This window comes from Ruditapes philippinarum, unplaced genomic scaffold (assembly GCF_026571515.1).
Source record: "Ruditapes philippinarum isolate M1 unplaced genomic scaffold, ASM2657151v2 ctg3875_1_1_1_1, whole genome shotgun sequence".
Lineage (NCBI taxonomy): Eukaryota > Metazoa > Mollusca > Bivalvia > Venerida > Veneridae > Ruditapes > Ruditapes philippinarum.
The window spans coordinates 18,904-39,390 of NW_026855500.1; the positions used below are offsets into that span (position 1 = coordinate 18,904).

General features: G+C 29.6%; 1 protein-coding gene across 1 annotated transcript; it reads right to left on the reverse strand.

Moving 5' to 3' along the window:
• Positions 1-30: 30 nt before the first annotated feature.
• LOC132743550 (vacuolar protein sorting-associated protein VTA1 homolog) lies at positions 31-18,346 on the reverse strand. Its single transcript, XM_060732081.1, has 6 exons — positions 18,176-18,346; positions 16,257-16,351; positions 8,711-8,835; positions 3,899-3,974; positions 3,374-3,482; positions 31-379 (listed from the first exon to the last, which is right to left on the reverse strand). Exons 1-6 carry the CDS (start codon positions 18,273-18,275, stop codon positions 33-35), a joined length of 852 nt encoding a protein of 283 aa, XP_060588064.1. The 5' UTR covers positions 18,276-18,346; the 3' UTR covers positions 31-32.
• Between the last annotated feature and the right edge of the window lie 2,141 nt (positions 18,347-20,487).

The following is a 20,487-nucleotide window of genomic DNA, read 5'->3' on the forward strand; positions in this document are numbered from 1 at the left end:
ACAGTGTTGGGGTCAAAAGGTTAAAAAAAATCCTATAAACATGTATAATTAAATTTTTTGATATACAAAAAAAAATAATAATACAAACTTGAGTTTGTTGGTGGTTTCCAGTCAGTGTTAAACGATGCTTGTTGTGGTGCTGGTCTTGTTGCATTCTGGGGATCCTGTGGCGTAGAGGGTGGTGCGTGAGTCCCAGTAGGTGCACCGTTAGGTGATGTGTTATTTCCAGGCAGATTCAGAGAATTTGATGCCGATGGCCCAGGTTGGTAGGATGTTGTCGGGCCAGGTTGGTATGATGACGGGTCTGGAGGAGGGGCATAACCTTGAGAAGGTCCAGGTTGTTCAAATCCTATTGCACCTCCAGGTTGTACTCCACCAGCTTAAATAATATAATTATAATTTATGACTATTTTTTTGGTTGAAATCAATTCACAAATAATTGTTTCAATGGATTTTATGTATTATTTTAATAACACCAGAACCTTTGAAACAAGAGGGCTGTCAAGGCGAATGTAAATTTGTTTGAGTAATCAAAATTAATCTTTCATCTATCAAGTTTTATCTTAAGTATTCTTATGATACTATATGGCCTCCCAGGAAGAGGCGTTTTTTACCCTAAGTGCACAATTCATAAAACTTTTATTGAGGTCAACTTGGCAATGCTACATGCCAAATACAGAGGCATAGTAATTATCCACAAAAAGATGTGTTTTCCTAAATCTTAGTCTTCATGATGACAAGTGACTCCCTGGGCAGAGCAAATTTTGAATTTAGGGTCATGATAACTATAACTACAATGTATTGTAGAAATCTACAAAATGATGCTACATGCCAATGAATATCTAAGCTCTAGGCTTTGTAATTTTACACAATAAGACTGAGATGTGTTTTCCTATATATCAATCAAGTGACCCTTGGGCGTAACATTATATGCCAAAATGTTTCGGCATCTAAAAATACTGTAGTCATAGAACAAGTCATCAATGTCTATGTAGAATAAAGTCACTGAGCCATATGTGATCATCCAATGCAAAAGTTATGTTTCAAGCATTAAAGTGCACAAGTGACAAAATTTGAAAATAAAGGAGTATGCAACCTCATGATTATTATCATTGCTAAAGGTCAAAGTTCAATGACACACACAAAATTGATGCTACAGGTCAAATTTGAGCATAATAACTAAAAAATTCAAAAACAGGTCAACAGACAAAGTTAAAGTTACATTTAATAAATTTCATAAAAAACTAAATAGCGACATTTCATTAATAAATTGGGTTTTATATCGACTCCAGGTCTTATTTTGGTGTCCAAACAACCAAAATGAGTTTTATTAGCATAAAAATAGGTAACCTCATTGTGGCGAAATGGGAAGTACAATTTCTGTTTGCATGAGAAACTCCGCCTTCGGATCATCCGTACATCAATATTATATCAACAAACATGACTATAAGTGGCAGTCCTAATTTAACGGTATATTTCCGCATTGTAACGGATGTTTTCATACAAATTTAATCTTTTTACGAGATGATTACTTTTACTGAACCACAGGTTTAGTGCACCGTGAAGCTTAAACGGTTAAAGTGTGTTTGCACAAGAAAATATCACATTTGCTGTGTTCCGGATAGCAACTATAAAACTGTGACGTAGCGCATACACGAGCTCATTATAGTCTTCATTTGCATGTTAAAATTCGTATACGAACTTTAGTGTTACCGTGGGGTTTCCCGTTTGAAATCCTAATTTATGAACAATATTTGATGAGTTTTACAACAAAACTTTTAAACAGGTTAATGAAACTGTTGAATGTTTGATTTTTTAGGCCGACGGAAAAATATTTTTACATATTTATTTAATGTAACTTTAAAGGATATAAAATGTGAACAGATTTTTCACAAACACAACTCTCAATTGTCATCTAAATTTCTAGGCTAAGGCTTGAACAATATAAAAAATACAGTCCAACCCTGTTTATTCGAAGTGTATGGGACTGAAAATTTACTTCTTATAATCGATAGGTTCGAATAATCGAAATCGGAATATTGTGATAGATGAAAACTACTCCACTTTGGCCAATCATAGCAAAACTACCGTTTACAAAACTTACTTCCTGCAATCAAATGAGAAAAATAAATATTAAAGGAAAGATGCGTAAAAATTATTTTATTGGCATTGAAGACATAAATACTTGCATTAAATTTACATTTGTATGGTTTCGTTCATGCAAAGCCTTGATAATGGCCGTGTTTTCACTACGGTATTTACAGCTAAACTCTGGTATTTTCGACTAGGCTCTCATGTAGCGTTACAATTACTGAAAAAAATGTTTTGGATGTTTTGACAATTTCACATATACATGTATGGTATGTATGAAAATTATTGCTGTCATCTTCAAGCAATAACAGTAACAACATCGGACACGGTGGATAGCGTTTCATTTTCTTTAATTAAAGTTGATTAAAGAACACACAAAGCATAATTATCATGATTGTCTAAATACACGCATGACTGTTGATATTTTTTCACAAGTCGACCGGTCAGCAAGTGGATCTGCACTAATTTGTCTGGCTTCGAATAATTATTAGTCTGGCTTCGAATAATAGGTGTGAAATTCTTTCATAATTGTATAATCGGGAACAAAATTTTACTTCGAAAAATAGGAGGTATTCGGATAATGCATTTCGAAGAAAACGCTTGTATTTATACTGATTTATAAAGAGATAAAAACGGGACTGCCGATCTACTTCGAAATAATGCCGGGTATTTGACTAAAGGGTTGTTGAATAACCGGGGTCGGACTGTAACACTAAACATTAAGATTTGGAGTCAACACACAAGTTATTTGGTGAACACTGCTGACATTTTTTATTGAATCTGACAAACAACTAAAACTCAATGACTGTAAACAATATTCGGTTTAGAGAACTTAGATTTGGAATCCACAATTCTCAAGTATAGAAATTTAATACAATAAGGATCTAACCACTGAACTCAATAAGTAGTGTATTAGATAAGTAATCCAGTGGTAACTGGTTCGAACCTCAGGTAAGGCGTAATTTCTCAGTGACAACTGATCTCATACATTCAGTCTAATGGTAATAAATTTATTATGGTATTTTGTCCCTCACCGCTGATTCATAAACAGAAATCATGTCGGATAGGTAGTCAGTCACTTGCAAAGAAATTGGTAATTAATGGTTATTTATCGAGAGCCAGTTCGATGGATTGACCACTGAGATATGACATGTGTTAAATGGGTGTGGGCGTAAAAACAAAGAAAAGAAAAAATATGTGTAAACACAGAAAAACAAACAAACAAACCCCTAATGCATGAGACGGTATCTGTATATTTCTGCATATATATTATTGTACATACCTTCATCTCCTTCCTCATTTTGAGGGCCTGGTATCGGTGTCTCTCCATTCTTTAAACATTTATGTATATAAGCTGCCTTCCACTTGGCATACTTCCTATTTTTGTCAATCTACAAATATCAAAGTACAATCAATTTAAAAAAAAATTTTCTTTCAAAATATAAAGGAAAGTAGGCAATGATTGCCTGGTATTACTCACCAGAGCTTACAGCAAGATTCAAAGTAGATTCTATATACATCCTTTTTAATATACATGTATAGGTACAATGTAAACACAACATCATATTATTTGATTTTTTTTTAACAATTGAATTAAAATCACTATATCATTAATGGTAGACAATCACCTAAAAATCATTCCTTTTAAATCATAACAAAATTTAATGGCTTATTTCTGAGTATGTTATTAATAGTGAAATACTATCCATGTTTAGTGATGGCAAATAACCTTTAAATTTACTGAAAGTGAAGAAGAAAACAAGCAGCCAACAGTCAAATAAGAAAATTATTATTAAATTATACATACATCTTCATTTAATTCTCCAAAGACAGACATTGTGTCAAACAACATGCCTGCTGTATAGAATGATTTTACAACATTCCTGTAAGTATAAAAATAAAGAGATTCATTATTCATTTACATAAATGACTTGATCCTTAGATTGTAAAATAAAATGTAAAATGAATTATGAAACTAGTAGGTAGTTTATAGTATTTAGATTAAAGTTTTCTGAAATAGAAGTACTTCTCTGTGTAAGTAACTGATTACTTAATCACATGGAAAATAATTGTATCAATCAACATCAATGACTCCCGCAAATCAATAGCTGTTAGTAGGGCAGCATGCTTGACTATTAGAGTAGGACAGCATGCTTGACTATTATTAAAAAAAAAGAGTCTGGTTAAAGTCCAAAAAACAAAACAAAAAAAAAAAAAACAAAGAGGAAGATTTTTGTTTGGAAAATTACATGTATACTCAAGGGGGTTAATCCATGCGCGCGCATCCTTAAAGTTCTGATACCGCTAACACTTCATCGGCGGATATTTCGAAGAAAAACGAGTGGTGTGAAGAAATCAGAAAAGGTATGAATTTAATTTGTTTTGCAAAGAAGATGTCATAACTTCTAGTTTTTATATACCAAATGTCTTGAAGTAACTCTGTCCTGTTTTGTCAGTATTTCGCGTTGAATGTGATTTTGATTCTGGATAGTGCGTACACCCGGCGTTGAAATGTTACAGAAAATGAGCAAATATCGATTAAACTGGCTGTTTTTAACGGCTGGAAGTTATTCTGTTGTAGAATCCTTTTCAAAAATATATTTTCAACCTTCGTTCCAATTCATTTTTACTAAAAATGTATTTAAACGCACTATTTACAGAAAACAGAGATAATGATATTGCGTACACTCAAAAAATATCCAGATACTGCGTACACATAACTATGCAAATGATAGAAAGTACATTTTATCCGAAGCAATCTAAGGTTTATAAAACGATAAAGCGGATTGCATGGGTGTCCTGTTTGAAGAATTGTTTAAAATCTAAATCCTAGAAATTATTTAGAATCAACATTTATTTATGCAATTTGTTTAGGTATTTATGTATCTTGATAATGTTTTTATACTCTACATTTCAAAATAAATTACTTCTTACAGTCAAATGTATATCTTATTTCAGAAAATGAATGTGTGAATTCTTTGCCAGTGAACCTTCTCTCAGACAGCACGAGGCACGACATCGGCAAAATGGTCCCTTCAAATGTGATATATGTAGTCAAGTGGCTTTTTCGGAGTACCATTACAAAACACACATGCAGCGTCATTCCTCTAAACGCAAGTACGAATGTAAATGTGACAAATCGTTCAAGACATCTCATGATATAAAACGCCTTGAACAAAGAAAGAGCCAAACAAAGGAATTCAAATGTGATGAATGTGGCTTGGCCTTCTCTAATAATAAAGATATTAGTGATCACAAAGATAAGCACAAGAAGAGAAAACGTCATGAATGTGGAATGGTAGGCAAAGCATTCGGGTATAAATGCAATCTTTACAGACACTCCATGGGCAAAAAACATGGTAAATAAAATTGCACAAGAAAATAGCATATATTTGTAACTTGAACTAAAAACGCTTGCAGCAAGTTATTTCTTTGGAATGCGTTCATGTTCCACGAAGTTTTAACTGTGTTTTCTTTTCATGTGTTCCTAACAGTTTTGGTATGACTGAATAGTTTTTTAGACCAAACAAATACTGGTAGCGAATTTCGAATTTTGATGCTGTTAATTGCAAATGCCGAAAGTAGTCCGTTTTTTTAAGCGGTTACTTCCCTTTATATTTACACTAACGCCAAAAAATTCAGGGGAGATCACTGCGTAAAGATTGTCAAATGACAGGCGCATTAATTTTCAAGCAAAATAGTTCCCGAATGGTCGAAGATTTCTAATGTTGTTTTATTCTTTAATAATAGATATACATGCTTATAGTAAGCTCCATGATTATTTACATCTGTGTTAAACAACAGATTTAGCGTCGAAATAATAAGAGTAAGAAACCCTCATTTAGAATAGTATGGTTTTCTTCAGGCCGTTTACATGCAACTTCAAATCCCAGTTAAGGTCAACTCATTTTTTTAAATTGTTTAAGTCAAATAAACATTGAAATGAATATCAGTGTTGCAATTAGTCGTATGCCAATTTACTACAATTAAAACACTGGAAAGCATTGGTTGCACTATACAAAAACAAATTGGTTTATAATCATACAACCTTCACCTTTCTGACATTCTGAGACCCAAACAAATTCAAAGCCTTCTGTTCTTTGATTATAAATACTGCACTTGAGAGGATCTTTACTTGCATATGAGAGATGGGACGAAATAGCTGCTTTGCTTGGAAATTTTTCCCACAATGTTCACCCTTCGTGCATTTTGGAGTGTCTGTAAATATTGCATATATACCTGAATTTATACTTAAGATCTTTATTATTAGAGAAGGCCAAGCCACATTCATCACATTTGAATTCCTTTGTTTGGCTCTTTCTTTGTTCAATCATGAGATGTCTTGAACGATTTGTCGCATTTACATTCGTACTGCATGTGTGTTTGGTACTCCGAAAAGCCATCTTGCCGATGTCTGCCTCATGCTGTCTGAGAAAAGATTAACTGTCAAAGAATTCACCACAAAATCGACACACATTCATTTTCTGAAATAAGATATACATTTGACTGTAAAAAGAAGTAATTTATTTTAAAATGTAGAGTATAAAAACATTATCAAGATAGACAATTATTCACCAGGTTTTACATAAATACCTAAATAAATTGCATAAATAAATGTTATTCTAAATATTTTTCTAGGAATTAGATTAAAACGGGACACCGATGCAATCCCCTTTATCGTTTTATAAACCTAAGACTGCTTCTTTCTATCAATTGCATAGTTATGTGTACGCAGTATCTGGATATTTTTTGAGTGTACGCAATATCATTATCTCTGTTTTCTGTAAATAGTGCGTTTAAATACATTTTTAGTAAAAATGAATTGGAACGAAGGTTGAAAATATATTTTTGAAAAGGATTCTACATCAAAACAACTTCCAGCCGTTTTAAACGGCCAGTTTAACCGATATTTGCTCATTTTCTGTAACATTTCAACGCCGGGTGTACGCACTATCCAGAATCAAAATCGCATTCAACGCGAAATACTGGCAAAACAGGAAAGAGTTACTTCAAGACATTTTGTATATAAAAACTAGAAGTTAGGACATCTTTTTTGCAAAACAAATTAAATTCATACCTTTTCTGATTTCTTCACACCACTCGTTTTTCCTCGAAATATCCGCCGATGAAGTGTTCGCGGTATCAGAACTTTAAGGATGCGCGCGCATGGATTAACCCCCTTGATACTACTAGACAATAAAAGTTATGAATCTTTGATATTAAGAATGGAATTTATAAACAGCAATTTTTCATCCAAAATCCATGCCAGACACCATATGAGATATGGTTCTTGGAGAGTGACCATCAATCATATCTCTGAAGCCTGGACTAAGTTTCAAGTGAAAACCATTAGTAGTTTCAGTTAAAATTTAATGTTGCACACAAAACTGAATCCAAGAATATTCAAAGTACAAAGTGCCATAATTCCTGTAAAATCCATGTCAGACTTTTATTGGCCTTGAACTGTGATCTCCTTTTATGATCTTCAAAACATGTATTCAGTTTAAAGTGAATTATTTCAGTATTATCAAAGATTTATGTTGCATTATGTTGCTGTAATTTTCTAAAATCACAAAGTAAAATTCTATGCCAAAGTTAGGGGCCTAGGATTGTAAGCGACAACAAGTAATGATCCCTAAGTCATGTTTAGTGACCTCCTATTATAATCCTCATGACAGGATGAATTTTAAAGTAAATACATGTACCTTCAGAAGTTTTAAAGATTGATGCCACATGCAAAACTTTAACCCAAAATTTCTCATTAAAAAATAGTTACTTTTTGTCAAAATCCATGGTGAGGTTTAGGCCCTTGGATAGAAACTTCCTATTTTAATCTCAAAGCCATGTGTGAAGTTACAAGCAAATATCTTTAGTAGTTAATGATATATATGATTTTGTACAAGAAATTAAAATAAGTGTTACACAGACGTCACGATGACAATGACGTTGATACATGGGTAGGTAGGAATGTCCCACTTTTCTTCTAACAGTCAAGGTACAAATATCAAACAAAACAAGAGGGCCATGATGGCCCTGAGTTGACCATCAGAAACAATTGCTTTTCAGTAAAAGATAAAAGACTACCTAAGAAGGCTACAGAGAGAGTTTGGTGATCATCCATCAATTAGTTCTGTAGAAGCAGACATTTAAAGGTTTTTCTATTTTTAGCTTTAGCGGCCCTTAAAAGGAGCCAATCAAATTAATATGAGCAAACTTGATAAAAGACTACCTAGGAATGCTATAGACAAATTTTGGTGATCATCCATCTTTAAATTTAGTAGTAGAAGATGTTTAAAGCTTTTTCTATTTTTAGCTCTGTTGACCCCTAAAAGTGGCCAATTGAAATGGCATGAGCAACTTTAAGTGTGACTGTCACAAGGATGCTGCAGACCAAATTTGAAGTAGATCTGCCCAGGAGTTTCAGAGAAGAAGATGATTGTTGACACATGACGACAGACAACTGAGCATCCCCCTTTGATACTAATAACTCACCACGAACCTTCAATTCTATTGAGCTAACAAAGAGGAACTGAAAAGAACATACACATTTTCCAGGCCTAGGACATAACTATTTTATCAAATTTTGATATATCTGGTGCAGGAATTATAATGAACTTACTTGTTAAATCTACCTGCTCTGTCTTCATTATCAGCAAAAAGGAAAACTTTGAGAGCATAATTCTCCATGTGTGCTTGACCAACCACCTCATTGTGAATAGCCTCAGAATCAACTCCGGTCTTTACCTGAATTTATAATCATACAATGATAAAATATTAACAAGAGCACATCAAAGTGTTAACGCTCATCTGTTAATAACATGTTTTCATAAATATTCTAAGTTAAAATATTGATTTCAGATTTATGCCCCTTGTCTAACAACTCCAAGTTTCATGTATATACCTTAAAAATTGTATAAGAATAAGTCCCAAGTTTTTTTTTGCCTCAGGGCTTTTCAGTTTAAAATGTGCAGATAATTTGCTCTGAAGTTTTTTCTGCAAAATATGTTGTTTTAGTGATATTATAGTAATAATTTTTATATCAAATGGAAATTTAAAAAATAGTGCATTAGATGGTGAATATAATGAAAAAATAAATAAAGATTTATGGAGATATTGATAAAGAAAATTTTTTCTATTGTTTGAAATCATTTGCTTTTTGGATTATGTACATGGTGTAAGACTTGATTTTACCTGGTTTTTTACCTGTGATTGTAAGGATAATGGATTAAGCTGGATTAAAACTGGACTATAATTTATCACATACAAAGGAATTCTAAGATACAATTGGACAATAATAGATACTACACTTTAAATAATTGTTTAACAGTAAACTTTGACAGCAAGTATAATAATTGATAAAATGTCTAGTAAAAGGTCAAGGATCAGGACAAGGGTCAAAGGACAACACTACTGGTACAAAAATTTAAAACATCAATGAAGGGGAACACAGGGAAAAACAACCTCCAGCTAAAAAGAGCAATTTCAGAAGTAAGTAATGACAGCACATTAAGTAATGACAGCGATGAATATGTCATTAATACAAAATCAGCTAGATTAATGTCAGAAAATCTTGAAGAGCTTAAAGGAGACTTAAAAAGGTATCATAAAAAAAGAAGACATAGAATCAATAATTTCAAGATCAATCACAAATGCCATGACCCAATTACAGCAAAAAATGGAAATCATTATAAAAAAGAGATTCAAGAAAAAACTAAAGAGTTTAAATGACAAAATAAGTTCACTTGAGTTTGAAAATAATCATGTTGAAGGAAAGTCTGACAAAAACAAAGACAGAGACCGGAAAAAGGCTAAGCACAATAGAAGAAAGAATAATCTCAAATGAAAAAGCTGTCAAAGATGCCAACAAAAAAGCAAATCATAATGAACAGTACTCCAGAAAAAATAACATAAAAATAATGGACATAGCTGAAGATAGAAATGAAAATATCCAAATATTGACAGATAAAGTAATAAACCTTCTGCAACAAAAAGATGTCAAACTCGAGAAAGAAGAAATAGCAGCTATCCACAGACTACCTTCAAGGAATCACAAAATAAGACCTGTCTTAATAAACACAATCAAACAATGATGCCAAGTCCAAAATAATGAGGAAAAGGAAAACCATGAAAGACGCTGGACACAAGTTGGTAGATGATGTAACAACATTAAACTCTGGTTTAATAAACCGTTTACTGTTGCACCCCTACAATAAAAGTGCATGGTTCTTTAATGGATCTGTCTATGGACTAACTGAAATGGATGAAAGAATAAAAAATTTGACTTGTATGACAATATTAATGAAGTGATAAAAACTTTTCAGAGAAAAGAAGACCCATGTAAAGACAACATCTACAAGATAAATGTATCATAGACAGGATGAAGAGAAACAGATGAAATATATATGTAATTATAGACTCAAAATATAATGATTTCTTTTTTTTTCAGTTGTTTTCAAAAAATTAATGTGTCCAGCAATTAAAGACAATTAATTAAAAAGTTAAAAAGTACATATTTCTAGATTATTTTTCAATAAATTCTTATGTTGATATAAGCAAAAATGGCTACATTTAAGTAGCTTTTTAATATATTTATTCTTAACTAAGTGATTTTCTAAGCAGGTGTTTAGTTAATTCTTAATAACATGCTATACCTATATACATGTAAATATTTAGTTATTTATAGAATATTGGAAAAATTGTATTATCATATAAGGCCATTTCATGCTATAAATGATAAATCCTATTTGCCAAGTAATGCTTAAAATAGATTTGTGGATTGAAGAACCTTGACAATTTATAAATTCTTGTATAATATACGTTATACGTAAAAAAAATTTCTATTTTTTTTAAATACAATAATGTTATTTTGATCTGGCAATAGGTATATTTATTAAATAAATGGTCTATATCTTAAATAAAGTACTTGTTATTTTGAACTGGTAATTATATATTCATAAAACTTGTGAGTGAAATATTGGATGAAATAAACACTTACTTTTATTTTCATCTTTTCTAAATAGAAATTTTATTTGATTCATTATCATATGATATTTGTGTGTATTCATGTATCACTTTAATGTCATCATACTGTAAAGAATTCCAATTTCTCTATCTACAAAAAAAACCTGTCCAGTAAGTATTTAGTTTTGCTGCTGGTTAAACATCTATCCCTCGCCTTTATCGGGAGGGAGTTTTACTTTCAGTGGGATGGTTAGACTCGTTGGGTAAAATATGGTATACAATATCCTGTGAGGTTGCCAGTAGTAATTCTATTACTGCTATGATAGAGAAATATTGACTTATTACTTATAACATTATTTTTTGTCTATTATTTACTCTAAGTTTCATATTACACTTTATGTTACCATGATCACATGATGTTATAATTGTTTTATTTATCTATTTGCATAACAAAGTCTAATTAAAACATATTTTCTGTTCTATATAATTTACAGAAAATTCAGTTTGTTACATTGTTTATGAATAAAATATTTGTTTCTGTTTTTCATTTGTTTACTTGTGAATACCACAACAAGTGAAAATTGTTTGTTTTATACATCTCTAAGAGAATGAATCACACGTTTATGAGAAAATCTTTGATATCCTCTAATTTATAATTTTCATTCATTGAATGTGTTATTCATTTAGAAATAACAATGAAAAAGAATGTTTCAATTTTTGATATAATTAGATGAAACATAAACATATTATGCATCTTCTACAAAAAAATTTTTCTTCCATAAGTAAATTTTACTTGTTTATTGGCAAAATGTATTTCTTTCTTTATATACAAGCACATTTTTTTATATTTTTGAGGTCAATATGTTATTTAGAAGTGTTTCTCTGGGTCCATGTACATATTGTATTTACTTTACTTAAGTGTAGCTATGTATATTGTAGATATAGTGTTGAATGTATTATTGTAAATATTAGTTATGAGTAGTCTTAATATTTTCTCTTTACAATTGTCGAGGTTTACACGATAGTATCAAGAGAAAAGATGTTTTAGATTTATTTCAGTCAAAAAAGCTGATATTCTCTGCCTACAGGAAACACATTTTATAAAAGAAATTGAAAAGAAAATTTATTCTGAATGGAATGGTTTATGTTTTTACAGCCATGGTAGGTCTAATGCCAAAGGTGTGGCTATTTTATGCAGAAAAGGTTTAGATATAAAAATTAATTCTGTTAAAACTGATGATTCAGGAAATTTCATAATTTTACAAATAATGCTTGATTCTATAAATTTCACATTAGTTAATATTTATGCGCCAAACATAGACAGTCCTAGTTTCTTTAAAAACATTTTTGATACTTTAGATTCGTTTGATGATAATGACTCTCTAATTATTTGTGGAGATTACAACCTTGTTCAAAATCCTGACTTAGATTATTATAACTATAAATCAAAAAACAATAATGTAAAGGCAAGAAATTTTTTTAATAAGTATTATTGAAGAAAAGACCTCATTGATCCCCTTAGAGAACTGCATGGTAATATGAAAAATATACATGGAGACGAACCAACCCTATACAACAAGGTAGACTAGATTTTTTTCTTATATCAAATAGTTTATATCAGTATGTATGAAAATGTGATATTGACATTAGTTATAAATCTGACCATTCAATAATATATTTAGATTTTTGTTTTAGTTCTGTAAGTCATGGAAAAGGTTTATGGAAATTTTAATAATGCTCTGTTATATGACATTGAATTCCTTGATATTATAAATAAAAAAATAGATGAAGTAAAATTACAATATTGTTTACCAGTATACAATATAGACTATGTTTTAGATCCAAAAAACAAAGATGTAAATTTTTGTTATAAATGATGAACTTTTTTTAGAAACTCTTTTGATGGAAATAAGAGGTAAAACTATATCTTACAGCTCTTATAAGGTCAAAGAAAGAAATACTTATGAAAAAAAGTTAATTGAAGAAATTAATCTTATAGAGCAAAAACCTGACAATTGAAAATAAAGACAACAAACTTTTACACTTACAGAATGAATTGACTGAATTAAGAAATAGAAAAATAAGAGGTGCTATGATAAGGTCAAGGTCACAATGGATTGAATCTGGAGAAAAGCCTACTAGTTATTTTTTAAACTTAGAAAAAACACATTGTTCAGATAAAATTATTCCTTTTCTAGAACTTGATGATGGATCCTTTATATATGATCAAAAGATATTCTTACAAAGACATGTAGTTATTATGAAAAATTTATATAAAAATTTGATATAACTGAAGAATCTAAGATTGATATGGAATTAGAAAATTGTAATGTTATCGAGTTGTCTCAAAATGAAGCATTGAATCTTGAAGGTCTACTTTCATATGATGAAGTTTCTTTTACATTAAAAAACATGAAAAAATGATAAAAGCCCAGGTTGTGACAGATTTACAGCAAATTTTTTTAAAAATATTTTGGAATAGAATTGGACATTTTGTTGTAAAAGCTATAAACTTTGCTTATACTGTTAATTCTTTTTCTAGAAATCAAAAGCTAGGAACAATAACATGCATTCCAAAAGAAAAAAAACCAAAAACAATTTTTAAAAAATTGGAGACCAATAACTTTATTAAATGTAGTTTATAAATTAGCTTCAGGTTCCATAGCAAATAGACTTAAACTTGTTTTAGATATTTTTAGTTTCAAAGGATCAGACAGGATTTGTTAAAAATAGATATATTGGTGAGAACACTCGATTATTGTATGATATTATGAAATATACTGAGGATAATGATATACCAGGTTTTAGTAATGATGATAGATTTTTGAAAAAAGCATTTGATACGTTATCATTTACATTTATAGAGAAATGTCTAGAACTTTTTCAATTTGGTCCTATGTTTAAAAAATGGATATCTTTATTTTTATATAATACTGAAAACTTGTGTTATTTTAAATGGATATTTATCAAAGTTTTTTAAAGTTAAACGAGGTTGTAGACAAGGCGATCCTATTTCACCTTATATCTTCATTTTATGTGCAGAGATTTTAGCAATAAAAATAAGACAATGTAAAGATGTTAAAGGTATAATATAGATGGGGAAGAAATTATAAATTACACAATTTGCTGATGATACTTCACTTTTGCTAGATGGATCAGAAAATTCCCTTAATACTGTTTTAAAGTTATTAAACACGTTTTCAGAAATTTCAGGATTGAAAGTAAATTTTGATAAAAACTAAAGTTATTTGGATAGGCTCTCTTAAATACAGTACAAGATCTATTAAGACAAAATGGAAACTGACATGGGGTGATACACAGTTTAAATTGTTAGGTTTGATATTTGATGTTGATTTAGAAAAAATGATAGAGTTAAATTTTAATGAAAAACTTCAAAAAAGTTAAAAAATAGTATAGGATACTGGAAAAAAAGAATGTTAACACCTATAGGAAAAATTACTGTTGTTAAGTCATTACTCCTTCCTTTATTCACTCATTGCTTTACAAGTTTACCAACACCTAATTCAGCATTTTTGAAAACACTTAATGACTTATTTTATAAATTTATATGGGAAGGTAAAGCAAAAGATAAAGCAATCAGTAGTTATTAAAACATATCAGGGAAGGTGGTCTAAATATGATTGATATTGATAGTTATATACATTCTGTAAAGATAAAATGGTTTAAAAGATATGTTAGTAATAGTAACAGTAAATGTTATAAGCTAGTGATGGCTTTATTCAATATTGATAAAGTGTTTAGCACAGGTAAATTGTTTTGTAAATTGACAATTGATAAAATTAAAAAATGCTTTTTGGATAGATGTTTTAAAAGCTTATATGATTTTTACAGATAAACTTTGTATAGGACAGTTTAGAACAAGTGTTACAAATGCCATTGTTTTACAATCATAACTTGTTTAGCAGGAAATAGATACTTTTATATCAAAATTTTTTATGAAAAAGGAATCAGATTTGTTAATGATATTATTAATCCCCAAGGCGATTTTGTAGATTTAACTTACTTAGAGCAGGTGACACAAAAACAAGTAAATTTTTTACAATATCATAGTTTGAAAAAAGCAATATTATTATATACACAAAAGCTTAACATTTCTATTTGTAAAGATTTTATTAATGTTCAATACCCTATTATGAGTTGTTATATAAAACCTATTTTAATTACACAAAATATCAAAAAAGAAATATGTTTATGATATTCTAGTTAAAAATCAAGATGTACCAACATGTCAAGAAAAAATGGAACTCATTTTTTACAAATTTTGATATAAATTGGAATTTAATATATAGTTATGTATTTAAATGTACCAAAGATTCCTATATTCAGTGGTTTCAGACAAGAATAATTCATAGAACTTTAGCAACAAACTCACTTTTATTCAAAAATGAAAATTGTCAATAGTAAATGTGTACTTTTTTGCAATTGCCAAGAGGAAACTCTGTTGCATTTATTTTGGGAATGTCCAAAAATTCAATTGTTATTTCAATATCTGAAAGACAAGATAGATAATTTGGATGATAATTTTAATTGTAAATCATTTATTTTAGGTTCTGAAGTTAATGATTTTAAATATGATATTTTGTTTTTAGAATTGAAAAGAATATATTTATTTGTCAAAGAGAAAAATCGTGTTACCTACAATACCTGGTTTTTAGAAATAGTCTTAAATTGGCGTGGAATATTTACAAAAATACAAATTTGACCAAACATGTAAATGAAGGATGGCAAATTGTAAGAACTTTAATAAACTAAAAGGCTACACTAAATCAATTTACCCCAAACCAATATTCTTTGTTTGTTTTGAAGCTGTTGCATAATACATTATCATACATAATTGTTATACATATTATATGAAAATTGATTGAATGTTTGAATATAATGTATATTATAATTATATAAAAAATATTATTATAGATGATGATTTAAATATTATGTATATATCATGTAAGGTATCAGAGGGATGACCCCGACCCTCTCATACCTATTACGGGGTAAATAAACGGGGTTACTCAGTTGGGGCCTCAAAAAAAAAAAAAATAAAAAAAAAAAAAAAAAAAAAATAAGTCCCAACATTAATACACAACGATGACAATAAATGTTCATAATAGCTTGACTTTTTTCATCGAAACAGAAAAGCTAAAATGGTAAGGTTTTTTTTAGATCATAGAATAAAAATTCTTAACCTTTTCCAGATAGTCCATCAAAGCAACATGAAAAGCTCGGCATTCTGGTGATTTCTTGTCAATCTCCATTCCATTTTGAAGTGCAAATAATCTACCTGAAAGTTTTTATTTTAAAGAAAACATATTTATAAATTCTATCATAATGTTTGGACTTTTAAGGCAAGAATATGAATTTCAAGTAAAAAGGGATTTCCTACAACATTACAGTGATTTTCCTACTTATATAATAGACTAAAAAAAGCTCTTCCGAAATCTAAATTTTCTTAAAAATCCTGCAGTTTTCCCAAAAAATCTTAACTTTAACCAGCTTTTTACTTCCCAAATCAGAAATTTTAGTGATAAATTGACCCGAAATCAAGAGGCTAACTTCACTCATGGACTCTTCCCAATTAAGTGAGAAATATCACTGAACAACACCAATTTAAGAAAGGATAAGTAAGAAGAAAATTACACATCAACACCAGAGATGTTTATCTTATTTTATTATCTACCGGTTTCGACCTACCGTGAGGTCTTCATCAGGATAAATTTTGACAGAAATTTAATTCAATTCATTTATAAATGCACATACAGGTATAATGGGTAATGTAACGATTCGCCACACTAACGATTCGCCACATAACGATTCGACACAGAGTAATAACGATTCGCCACAGTTAAATAACGATTCGCCACGTGTTCAAATACAAATTTTTTTCACATCTGTTTTCAAACTGTTGATGGAAAACTTTTTTCCATTTTATATTTCATTTGTTAATTACATAAATTAATAACACTAAATACACAATTTATTGAATAAAAACACACGAAAACCAAATATTTTATTAACAAAATTACTATTTAAACCCTCTTAATCGGCATACATCGGCTCGCTCGAATTAATTTGTAAACAAACATAAGCTTAATTGCCGCATTGTTTTGAAATCTGAATACATTGTCAGATAATTAAAGGATTATTTCGGCGTCATTTAAATATTTCTACAACAATCCTAAGGTGATTGGCTTGTTTAAATTAAAGGTGTGACAAATGTTTTACATATGTTTTTTAATCAATTATCGTAAATCAATTTTCGTATGAACACTTGTTTTTGCAATACTTTGTGGTACCATACTTTGTTTAAATATTTGACATATATTATAATATATGAACTATATATTTATATATAAATATTAATTGACATATAATTATGTTTATGAGTAATTCAATAATTATTTCAACATATAATTACTTTCTTGTTAATGTACTCCTGTAATAATGTTACTTTGATAAATTGAAAATCCTCGATGGGGGCCTTAACTTCATATTACTTGTATTAAGAAACATTATTAAATTATTGTCATTGTCAAATTATTAAAACAAAAGGAAAAAGTTTGTTGATTACTAAAAAAATCATCGTTATAATCATACTGTGGCGAATCGTTATTTAACTGTGGCGAATCGTTATTACTCTGTGGCGAATCGTTATGTGGCAAATCGTTAGTGTGGCGAATCGTTACTAATTCGTATAATGCATCCCATACAACCATTATATTAAGAACGTAAAGTAAACAGAATTTGTGCTGAATTTGGCCAAAATACCAAGAATACCTGCAGGATGATTCCAGGCTATGATGGATCATGTTGGGGCCGAAACGTGCTGTTTGCTTAAACGGACACTTTTTTGAAAATTTTTAACAAGTTTAACTTCTAAAACATAAATAGCCTTATATGGTTCTTATCCAGATTGCCCTTAAAAACAGGAATAAGTCCAGTTCGAATTCTAAGTTCGAACTAAAATGCTGTATATCTAAAAGCTAATTTTGTTAAGGTGATTAAGATAAATTATGACTAATTCTCACATTGTATCCGAAATTTAGTTTATCCGAATAAGTTTAGTCTTTATAAAATGTAGCCAATACTTTAGGGAAATGAAACTTACAGTAATACGCTACCACTGGATCTCTTTTATCATGTTCCGTAGCAGTCTTTAAATAGTGCTGGATTGCTTTTAATTGTGGTGGAAGCGGTGGTAACGACATTTTGCAACAAATTGTCACTTTTTCTTTGAGATTGTCTAAATTCCAGTATTTACATTCCCGTACGGATCCGTATATGTTAAGATTGAACACCACTAAATATTTTCATATTTATTTATAAATATTTTTAATATAAATATTCAAACAGATAAATGTTAAAGTATAATAGAATATTACAATAGGAATAATTTTTGTACAAAAATATAATACATATTTACAATATATTAAATATAATATAATTTTTTATTAGGAACTGAAAAAAAGAGATTAGAGATAATGCAGTATCCATGTATATAGATTCTACATAGTTTTTAAATTTCCTTTGTACACTGTAATGTGTTCAAGTTTATTCAAAGATGCAGTTTTTTTCTATCATTTAACACTTTATGATTCTTAGTAAAAAATCAATTGATCTGAATTCCTGATATTTATTTTGTGAAAAGAAATCGTTCTTAAGTTAGTATACCAGTAATGGGCACTATAAGGAACTGTAAAATTGACATCATTGGACAGTTAAATGCATTAAAAGATATCTGTATGCAAAATTTAAACAAAATTTACTGTATGGTTCATGAGTTATTGGCATTTTTCTGAGCTAAAAATTGGCTATTAGAACGGCTCTTTCAGAAATGAGGAAACTCTAATTAACTAATAATGTCATCATTATGAAACATTTTTTTTTCTACTAATCATTGTTAAGGAACAAATAATAGCAGTCAGATAACAAATCACACAAGCAAAATGATTCTTTATAAACAAAATGTTGTTTTTTTTTTTTAATATTTATAAAAATGTTACCCTACTCCACCCATTTTAAACAATAATTTGACCATTTCCCTATTTAAAAAGCCTTATTCAAAATATCCCTAAATTTTACCACAATGAGGGACTGTTTTCAAAGTTTGCCTCAATTACAAAAAAGATTATTGGTTGATCTTGAGAACTATAAAATAATTTTACCGTGTAATTTTTACTTTATTAGACTTTGAAAATATCTGGTATCATATTTCCAATTAAAGTTGGCATTATTTAGCCAATAAATACCAATAAATAACAATTCTATAATAGAAATCAGACACTTTTTTCTTTCCATTAAAGGTCTGAGAGATACATAGGCCTTATATTACGAATAAACACATTGTCACATTGTCATAAATATTGTTAAAAAGAAAAAAAGAAAGAAAAAATGTTACCCCTTCTGGGGTTTGAACCCACGCCACTCAGTTTCAATGCAGTTTCAGCTTTTATCAAACCAAGGCATATGCTATGCATCTGCTTATAACAAACATACGAACAGAAAAATAACAGTAAAAAATCACTAATATCACAATAAAAGAATATAATTATGACTGACTATGACTAGCTAAGAAAACAAGAAAGGAGATCATATTGTTCATTTCAACTACTGAATTCAATACAACTTGTATTTTACATTGTAACAAATGGAATCGGAGAATAAGAAGTATTAATTATCTAAATTTGAAAATAATGTTTTTACAAAATAAAGATAATTTTAGCAGATTTTTTATCACAACTATTCATCAATCTGTCGATCAAGTTTAAAAATATTGGGATGAATATAAGAACTGGGAAAAGAGATTAAAGTCTTATGTCATTAATGTACGAACATACAAATAAGTAGTGAAATTCATTACCAATAGCTTGATACGGACATAAGGAACAGAGCCTATTATTATGATCAATTGTCAAATGTCTGCCTTTTTTCAATAGGTAATAAGTGATTCATTGTTCTAAATTTACAATATTTGCCTATGTCAAATGGAAGTACATCTAGATATTTTCAAAACAACGAGTATTTTTATATGTACGAGACACTAAGCAATTAGAAGATGTATCAATAATACTATGCTAATCTTGTACCAAATGATCATGTAGTGTAAGCTTCACAATAGTTTTAAACTGATTAATATAATATACTTTCTGTAAATGAAAATATTCTGACATACCAAGATTACTGAGCGTTTCTTTTAAAAAAATATCCATTTAGAATTAACAATATTCCAAGAGGACAAAGACAACATTGTTTTATACAGATATTTATATTACATGGTATCTTTTTTTCTCTAGCATTAATATTTTACTCCTGAAACACAAAACTTTTGCTTTCACTTGTAAGACTAATGACATTATGTCTAATTCACCATAAACAGTTGACAGTAATTTTAGCCTAGCCTATTTGGAAACTCTTCAATGC

Bases quoted from the DNA above. Each gene is read 5' to 3' on its own strand.
- LOC132743550 (XM_060732081.1), bottom strand. From the start codon at position 18,275: ATGTCGTTACCACCGCTTCCACCACAATTAAAAGCAATCCAGCACTAT. The intron at 8,836-16,256 runs GTTAAGAATTTT...TTATAAATTCAG, and splicing joins TGATGGACTATCTGGAAAAG to GTAAAGACCGGAGTTGATTC. The intron at 3,975-8,710 runs GTAAGTTCATTA...TTATACTTACAG, and splicing joins AGAGCAGGTAGATTTAACAA to GAATGTTGTAAAATCATTCT.